This window comes from Coregonus clupeaformis, unplaced genomic scaffold, assembly GCF_020615455.1.
Source record: "Coregonus clupeaformis isolate EN_2021a unplaced genomic scaffold, ASM2061545v1 scaf0678, whole genome shotgun sequence".
Lineage (NCBI taxonomy): Eukaryota > Metazoa > Chordata > Actinopteri > Salmoniformes > Salmonidae > Coregonus > Coregonus clupeaformis.
The window spans coordinates 46,854-56,995 of NW_025534133.1; the positions used below are offsets into that span (position 1 = coordinate 46,854).

A 10,142-nucleotide genomic window follows, 5' to 3' on the forward strand; every position below is an offset into this window, starting at 1 on the left:
TTTTCTCCTCATCGATCTACACACAATACCCCATAATGACAAAGAGAACAGGGTTATTTTTTTTGTTGGGGAAAATGTATTAAAAATAAACTGAAATACCTTATTTACATAAGTATTCAGACCCTTTGATACGATACTCTTAATTGAGCTCAGGTGCATCCTGTTTCCATTGATCATCTTTGAGAAGTTTCTAAAACTTGATTGGAGTCCACCTGTGGTAAATTCAATTGATTGGACATGATTTGGAAAGGCACACACCTGTCTATATAAGGTCCCACAGTTGACAGTGCATGTCAGAGCATAAACCAAGCCATGAGGTCGAAGGAATTGTCCGTAGAGCTCAGAGACAGGATTGTGTCGAGGCACAGATCTGGAGAAGGGTACCAACACATTTTTGCAGCATTGAAGGTCCCCAAGAACACAGTGGCCTCCATCATTCTTAAATGGAAGAAGTTTGAACCAAGACTCTTCCTAGATCTGGCTGCCGGAAATTGCCAAACTGAGCAATCGGGGGAGAAGGGCCTCGAGTTACATGTTAAAATATGCTTATTTGGGGGGAATTTAAACCATTTACTTGTGTTACAAAACGTTAATAAAATATGAAGTGTTACTGTTTGACAGAAAGTGTCATTTTGTCAACATTGGGAATGTTGGTGCTTTTAGACGATATCATCTGGTATACAGAAAACATGTTGTCAATCTTATTAATCATGTTTGATAAAAGCTCTCAGAAGAAAAATTACTCAACCCATGGATTATTGTGAATAACACTCTAAGAACAGCCTTTAGTCATGTGTTACAATAATCCACGGTGCAATAATCCACAGGTTTTCATGCTTTAATTGGTTAAATAACCTGATCAGTTTATTTTAAATACATTTAATCCAGATCAAAATGATCCTTCTTTGTCTTGATTCTGTCCACTTCATCATTTAAGTCACACACAAGTCGTTTTTTGCTTTTATGTGATGTCAAGCATAGACACAGAGCAAAGCACTACAGAAAGAGATATTCAGATGTTTACAAAGGTAGTTTAGATTTAACAACCTATTAAAGTGTAGACCTTCATTAGAATGGCCCTTTAAAACCACACATCGGTTCAACAACTGCAGAATTTGCGCCCCTGTTTTTAAGATATTACTCACTGTTGTTAATCAGATCTCCTGTCTCTTCTTCCTCCAATGTGACAGTAATCTCTCCCAATCCAAAAACTGCATCCTCCTCTTCTTTCACTGTAACATCTTCCTCCTCTTCTTTCACTCTGAACGCGTCCTCCTCTTCTTTTACTGTAACATCTTTCTCTTCTTCTTTCACGGTAACAGCCTCACCCTCTACTTGTTTTTGCATTGTAACATCCTCCTCTTCCTTCTCCTCTTTCACGACAATGTTCAGCCCCAGGGCTTCATTCTCCGTCCAGCAGACCCCCTCTTTAGAAGCGGGGGAGTAGTTTAGTGAGCTCATGGTTTAAAACACAGTGGCTAATATATACAGAAAGTGTCTAAAGAGCTTGAATGTTTCGGCTATATCGGCTAGAAAGCTACGGAGGTGACTGACGAGCTGTTGTGGCTGAAGAAACGTGCCGTCCACTAGATTATACGTCACACTGGTAACATCGCCTGAAAGATGCACACATCGCCATCGGCTGGCTGGAGTGGGTAACGCAGTCGATGGAAACGTTTATTTTATTTTTCAGACAAAAAGTATCTTTATTTATTTAATTATATAACGTTATTATATTGAGACGTGCAAAAAGAAGCCACACCCACCAACCGGATGATACCAAAAATTCTGTTCAAGAACTTAGTGCTGAGCGATTAACCAAAATGTTGGTTATTTTTCGTTTTTTTTTAAACAACTGACCGATGTTGTTTCAATTATTTCAATTCCATTTTGTTCCTTTTTTTCCCCCTGTGACTTCAATGCGCACATCGCACAGTTTCTCTATAAATAAATCAGATCCAGCCTGAACTGGGCGATGTAGTAGGGAGTTGTAGTTTTCTAGAGATAAATCAGATCCAGCCTGAACTGTGTGATGTATTAGGGAGTTGTAGTTTTCTAGAGATAAATCAGATCCAGCCTGAACTGGGCGATGTAGTAGGGAGTTGTAGTTTTCTAGAGATAAATCAGATCCAGCCTGAACTGGGCGATGTAGTAGGGAGTTGTAGTTTTCTAGAGATAAATCAGATCCAGCCTGAACTGGGCGATGTAGTAGGGAGTTGTAGTTTTCTAGAGATAAATCAGATCCAGCCTGAACTGGGCGATGTAGTAGGGAGTTGTAGTTTTCTAGAGATAAATCAGATCCAGCCTGAACTGTGGGATGTAGTAGGGAGTTGTAGTTTTCTAGAGATAAATCAGATCCAGCCTGAACTGGGCGATGTAGTAGGGAGTTGTAGTTTCCAACAGGCCAATATTCTACATAGTTAAGCGCATAAAACACGATAATTAACTACAATGACCATAATCCATTGCGCATCTACTTGTCCGTCTGTGTTTTCTTTTACGACTGCCATGGAAGAGAGAAGGAAGAGTGTGCGGATCCTGAGGTGATCTGATCTAAATCAGGGTTCCCAAACTCCGTCCTGGGGCACCCATGCGTTTTAGTTTTTGCCCTAGCATCAGATGGCTGATTCAAATAACCAACTCATCATCAAGCTTTGATTATTTGAAATCAGCTGTGTAGTGCTAGGACAAAAACCAAAACATGCACCCAGGTGGGGCCCCATGACCGAGTTTGGGAAACCCTGATCTAAGTGACTGTTATTGTTGTCTAAGTGACAAGTTCAAACAGGGACCATATAAAGATTGTGGACAACTTTTTACTGAGAGTTGCAGCATTGGACCCAATCTGTCTAGAATTGGAGTGTTCTACGATGATCCTAAAAAGGTGATAGGAGAGAAGTGTCGCTGTGCGGTGGGCAGTATCCTGAGTGAGGGCGATACTAGGCCTAGTGAGGAGCTCCAACAGCTCTATGAGAAGTTTGGTTTCCGGGTCTTCAGCTTCCCAGAGGTCACTCACGTGGTCAGCGCCTCCTTTCCCCACAGGACGCCCCTGTCAATCTTCTTCGGAGTGCAGAGAGTCTACCCCCAGCTGGACAGCTACATCAAGGAGAGGAAGTTGTGTGCCCACCCATTCCTGGAGATCTACAGAGATGATCTGATCCACTACATGAGTCCTCTGGCTCGTCAGGGTGATTTCTACGTACCAGAGGTCCGCCAGGACCCGGACAGGAGGCTGCTGGGAGATGATGACTCTGAGGAGGACAGGGGGACCAACATCACAGGTGCGGACTCCAACAGTGAGTGCAGTTCAGGGAGTGGTGTTCTCCTGTCAGACAGCAGAGAGACCTCCCTAGCACCATCCAGCGTCTCCTCCCTGCTCCGACACGACAGAGGAGGAACAGGAGGAGGTGAAGACCGCAGCGACAGGAGCACCAGCTCCTCCTCCTTTGAGGAGTTGGACATGGAACTTCCTGATGGACAGGAGGAGGAGGCGGGGACAGAGCAAGCCAGCGACGCCCCCTGCAACAAGCACCTAAAGACGACCACAGAGGAGAGGGGGGTTAAAGCCGGGGGGGAGGAGTGAGGGGATGAAGTGGGGGAGAAGAAGAAGAGGAGGTTGGGGGAGGAGGAGAGAATTCTAATGTGCAGTTTTCTATGGCTCTTTCTCAATGAGTTTTTCCTTGATTCCTCCCATTGTGGACCTTCTCCTCCAATTTGGCTGAGGTGAGGAAATAGGATGCAGGGAATCACAGAAAGACTTATTGGGATAGAGCCATAGTGTGTTCCTATAAGTATAGTTTTTTTAATTCCCAAACCTATTTTGAGGTGATGAGTCAGTCTGATGAGTGTGTTGTGTTGAGCTGTTGGTCAGGCAGAGTACCAGGGGCGGCAGGTAGCTTAGTGGGTAAGAGCGTTGTGCCAGTAACCGAAAGGTCTCTGGTTCTAATCCCCGAGCCAACTAGGTGAAAAATCTGTCGATGTGCCCTTGAGCAAGGCACTTAACCCTAATTGCTCCTGTAAGTCGCTCTGGATAAGAGCGTCTGCTAAATGACAAAAATGTAAATGTAATGTAAATGTTATTCAGGATGACACGTTGTGTTACCAGCCATCCATTCACCCAATCAGAAGACCTCTCCTGATGTTCTGACTGACACGTTGTGTTATCAACCTTCCAGCCATCCACTCACCCAATCAGACCTCTCCTGATGTTCTGACTGACACGTTGTGTTATCAACCTTCCAGCCATCCACTCACCCAATCAGACCTCTCCTGTGTTCGACGACACGGTGTTATCAACCTTCCAGCCATCCATTCACCCACTCAGACCTCTCCTGATGTTCTGACTGACACGTTGTGTTATCAACCTTCCAGCCATCCACTCACCCAATCAGAAGAGCTCATTTCTTTAAGTACGTAGATGTATATTAATTAATGAATGTCCACTAGTGGCTAACAGAGTTAAATATTAATTTTATTGTTTTAAATATTATAATCATTTTTTACAATCAGCGCCTGTTTTTTCTCTGAAAAAAGGGGAAATAATAATAATAAATAAATAGTACTGATGGGAACATTTATCAGGTAGTGAATGTTTTTTAATTTCAACAACTTATCAGAACAACGTCATCACATTAACATCCACCTTTAGCTTGAAGACTAAGGGCTCTATTCAATCCGCACCGCAGTAGTTCAGCTTTACAGCGCAATTTACATTTAAAGGCAATGTTACTGCTTTAGCCAAGACTGCATTCAAGGTAAACCCTGCATGTGTCGGCTCAATCTGAAATGACCTTTACATTTCTAATCGGGGTTCACAGACTGAACGGAGCCCAAGTACACAAATTAATTCAATGAAAACGACTAAATTAATGAGGTTAGAATCAAGAAATACACATAGGGTCCCATAGTTGAGAACATAAGCAATAATTTAAATTTAAACAGGTTCACCGGCACGAAATGCATATCAGCCAATTAAAATAGTTGATTTACTTAGTTGACAGACCGCTAAATTGTAGCTGGTCCCATCAGATAACATGGCACACGATAGCCCTGTGCTCACCAGAACACATTCTTCATCAGCCTATCAAAGACCTTGGACTTTTTATCCACCAACCAATAGCATTTCTTAAAACAGGTCAACCCCCGGCCACTAAACAGGTCAACCCCCGGCCACTAAACAGGTCAACCCCCGGCCACTAAACAGGTCAACCCCAGCCACTAAACAGGTCAACCCCCGGCCACTAAACAGGTCAACCCCCGGCCACTAAACAGGTCAACCCCGGCCACTAGAGGGATATTTTAAACCTACAAATTCAAGGTTTTCTTTTGTTCCATTGGTATGTAAAAAATGTTGTGTTCCAATATTGCATTGATGCATCCTTGACTAGTCTACCAGCTACTACTAACGTTGACTAGACTACTATATACTACTAACGTTGACTAGACTACCAGCTACTACTAACGTTGACTAGACTACTAGCTACTACTAACGTTGACTAGACTACTAGCTACTACTAACGTTGACTAGACTACTAGCTACTACTAACGTTGACTAGACTACTAGCTACTACTAACGTTGACTAGACTACCAGCTACTACTAACGTTGACTAGACCACCAGCTACTACTAACGTTGACTAGACTACTAGCTACTACTAACGTTGACTAGACTACCAGCTACTACTAACGTTGACTAGACTACTAGCTACTACTAACGTTGACTACACTACTAGCTACTACTAACGTTGACTAGACTACCAGCTACTACTAACATTGACTAGACTACTAGCTACTACTAACGTTGACTAGACTACTAGCTACTACTAACGTTGACTAGACTACTAGCTGCTACTAACGTTGACTAGACTACTAGCTACTACTAACGTTGACTAGACTACCAGCTACTACTAACGTTGACTAGACTACCAGCTACTACTAACGTTGACTAGACTACCAGCTACTACTAACGTTGACTAGACCACCAGCTACTACTAACGTTGACTAGACCACCAGCTACTACTAACGTTGACTAGACCACCAGCTACTACTAACGTTGACTAGACCACCAGCTACTACTAACGTTGACTAGACTACTAGCTACTACTAACGTTGACTAGACTACTAGCTACTACTAACGTTGACTAGACTACTAGCTACTACTAACGTTGACTAGACTACTAGCTACTACTAACGTTGACTAGACTACCAGCTACTACTAACGTTGACTAGACTACTAGCTACTACTAACGTTGACTAGACTACTAGCTACTACTAACGTTGACTAGACTACTAGCTACTACTAACGTTGACTAGACTACTAGCTACTACTAACGTTGACTAGACTACCAGCTACTACTAACGTTGACTAGACTACTAGCTACTACTAACGTTGACTAGACTACCAGCTACTACTAACGTTGACTAGACTACCAGCTACTACTAACGTTGACTAGACCACCAGCTACTACTAACGTTGACTAGACCACCAGCTACTACTAACGTTGACTAGACTACTAGCTACTATTAACGTTGACTAGACCACCAGCTACTACTAACGTTGACTAGACTACTAGCTACTACTAACGTTGACTAGATTACCAGCTACTACTAACGTTGACTAGACTACCAGCTACTACTAACGTTGACTAGACTACCAGCTACTACTAACGTTGACTAGACTACTAGCTACTACTAACGTTGACTAGACTACTAGCTACTACTAACGTTGACTAGACTACTAGCTACTACTAACGTTGACTAGACTACTAGCTACTACTAACGTTGACTAGACTACTAGATACTACTAACGTTGACTAGACTACCAGCTACTACTAACGTTGACTAGACTAGTAGCTACTACTAACGTTGACTAGACTACTAGCTACTACTAACGTTGACTAGACTACTAGATACTACTAACGTTGACTAGACTACTAGATACTACTAACGTTTACTAGTCTACCAGCTACTACTAACGTTGACTAGACTACCAGCTACTACTAACGTTGACTAGACTACCAGCTACTACTAACGTTGACTAGACTACCAGCTACTACTAACGTTGACTAGACTACTAGCTACTACTAACGTTGACTAGACTACTAGCTACTACTAACGTTGACTAGACTACTAACTACTACTAACGTTGACTAGACTACTAGCTACTACTAACGTTGACTAGACTACCAGCTACTACTAACGTTGACTAGACTACTAGCTACTACTAATGTTGACTAGACTACCAGCTACTACTAACGTTGACTAGACTACTAGCTACTACTAACGTTGACTAGACTACTAGCTACTACTAACGTTGACTAGACTACTAACTACTACTAACGTTGACTAGACTACTAGCTACTACTAACGTTGACTAGACTACCAGCTACTACTAACGTTGACTAGACTACTAGCTACTACTAACGTTGACTAGACTACCAGCTACTACTAACGTTGACTAGACTACTAGCTACTACTAACGTTGACTAGACTACTAGATACTACTAACGTTGACTAGACTACTAGCTACTACTAACGTTGACTAGACTACCAGCTACTACTAACGTTGACTAGACTACCAGCTACTACTAACGTTGACTAGACTACCAGCTACTACTAACGTTGACTAGACTACTAGCTACTACTAACGTTGACTAGACTACTAGCTACTACTAACGTTGACTAGACTACTAGATACTACTAACGTTGACTAGACTACTAGCTACTACTAACGTTGACTAGACTACCAGCTACTACTAACGTTGACTAGACTACCAGCTACTACTAACGTTGACTAGACTACTAGATACTACTAACGTTGACTAGACTACTAGCTACTACTAACGTTGACTAGACTACCAGCTACTACTAACGTTGACTAGACTACCAGCTACTACTAACGTTGACTAGACTACTAGCTACTACTAATGTTGACTAGACTACTAGCTACTACTAACGTTGACTAGACTACTATATACTAACATTAGACACCATTTTCACGTTTTTGCTGGAGAACCTGCTTACATTTAAAATGGTTGCTTATAGACCCATTATTCATCCATTTAATAATTTTTATTTTAAAATATCCAAATCATATAATGATTTAATAATAATAATAGTTGAATTCAATCAATCCAAATCCATAATCAAAACAAAATACACATTATAAAACCTTATTTTAGACATTTCATATAAACAATATGATTTAATGTGGCATAAAATAAGAGTCAAACATCAGTCAGAACACAGCCTGTCTATTCTGTCCTGTGAATTCAGGTCCTCTGTCTGGGAAAATGTCTTTCCACAATTAGGTTCCCTGACTAAAACTCTTTCCAAACTGTGAGCTTTATCCTCCCCTGTGTGTTTTCTCATGCCTTTTCAGGCTCCCTAACTGAGTAAAACTCTTTCCACACAGGGAACAATGACAAGGCTTTTCTCCAGAGTGTATTCTCTTATGTTTGTTCAGATTCCCTAAATTAGAAAAACTCTTTCCACACTGGGAGCAATGGCAAGTTTTCTCCCCTGTGTGTGTCCTCTCATGCGCCTTCAGGTTATCGGACAACCTAAAATTCTTTCCACAATGGGAACAGCGGTAAGGCTTCTCTCCGGAGTGTATTCTCTTATGTTTGTTGAGGTTCCCTATATGGGAAAAACTCTTTCCACACTGGGAGCATTGGTAAGGCTTTTCACCTGTGTGTTTCCTCTCATGCTCTTTTAGGTTCCTTAACTTGGTAAAACCCTTTCCACACATGGCGCAATGGTAAGGTATCTCTCCTGCGTGTGTCCTCTCATGCTCCTTCCGATTATATGACAACCTAAAGTTCTTTCCACAATGGGAACAAGGGTAAGGCTTCTCTCCAGAGTGTATTCTCTTATGTTTGTTCAGGTTCCCTAACTGGGTAAAACTCTTTCCACACTGAGGGCAGTGGTAAGGCTTTTCTCCTGAGTGTATTCCATTATGCCTTTTCAGGCTCACTAACTGGGTATAACTTTTTCCACACTGGGAGCATTGGAAGGGCTTTTCTCCTGTGTGTGTTCTCTCATGCTCTTTCAGCTTCCATAACCATTTAAAACTCTTATTACACTGGGAGCAGTGGTGTTGTCTCGCTGGTTTGGGCATCTCTGGGTCGGGGTCCCCTGAAGGACTCTTCCGTCTGTCAGAGTGAGAGTCTGGTCTCTCTCCTGCCAAAGACAAACAGAGCATTTAGTTAAACTGAGCGACAGTGATTAGAACAGGTGATAGGAGTCCGCTATTGGAAGATGGCTGAAGATACAGTTTTCAACTGTTCTTTATACAGTGTAGTTAGAAAGTATTCAGACCCTCCTTCCCTTTTTCCACAGTTTGTTACGTTACAGCTTTATTCTAAAATGGATTAAATACATTTCCCCCTCAATCTACCCACAATACCCCATAATGACAAGCGAAAACAGGTTTTTAGACATTTTTGCAAATTTATTAAAAATAGAAAAAAACATGAATACCTTATTTATATAAGTACTCAGAACCTTTGCTATGAGACTTGAAATTGAGCTCAGGGTGCATCCTGTTTCCATTGATCATCCTTGAGATGTTTCTACAACTTGATTGGAGTCCACATGTGGTAAATTCAATTGATTGGACAATGATTTGGAAAGGCACACACCTGTCTATGTAAGGTCCCACAGTTGACAGTGCATGTCAGAGCAAAAACAAAGCCATGGAGGTCGAAGGAATTGTCCGTAGAGCTCCGAGACAGGATTGTGTCGAGGCACAGATCTGGGGAAGGGTACCAAAACATTTCTGTAGCAATGAAGGTCCCCAAGAACACAGTGGCCTCCATCATTCTTAAATGGAAGAAGTTTGGAACTACCAAGACTCTTCCTAGAGCTGGCCACCCGGCCAAACTGAGCAATCAGGGGGAGAATGGCCTTGGTCAGGGAGGTGACCAAGAACCCGATGGTCACTCGTACAGAGCTCCAGAGTTCCTCTGTGGAGATGGGAGAACCTTCCAGAAGGACAGGTCTGAATTCTTTCTGAATGCACTGTATATAGGGTGTTGACTTTCTGTAGACCTTCTATAGGCTTCTACAGCGCTGAGAGAAAGTTTGTGAACCCTGTTCCTGGAGAGCTACTGTCCTATGATCTAGCACTTCCTGATTCTACTT

The 10,142-nt window shown here is 42.2% G+C and overlaps 1 protein-coding gene across 1 annotated transcript; it reads left to right on the top strand.

The window, feature by feature from the left end:
- The first annotated feature begins 2,508 nt into the window (after positions 1-2,508).
- LOC123485413 (testis-expressed protein 264 homolog) lies at positions 2,509-3,698 on the top strand. Its single transcript, XM_045216317.1, has 2 exons — positions 2,509-2,543; positions 2,773-3,698. Exons 1-2 carry the CDS (start codon positions 2,509-2,511, stop codon positions 3,581-3,583), a joined length of 846 nt encoding a protein of 281 aa, XP_045072252.1. The 3' UTR covers positions 3,584-3,698.
- The last annotated feature ends 6,444 nt before the right edge of the window (positions 3,699-10,142 follow it).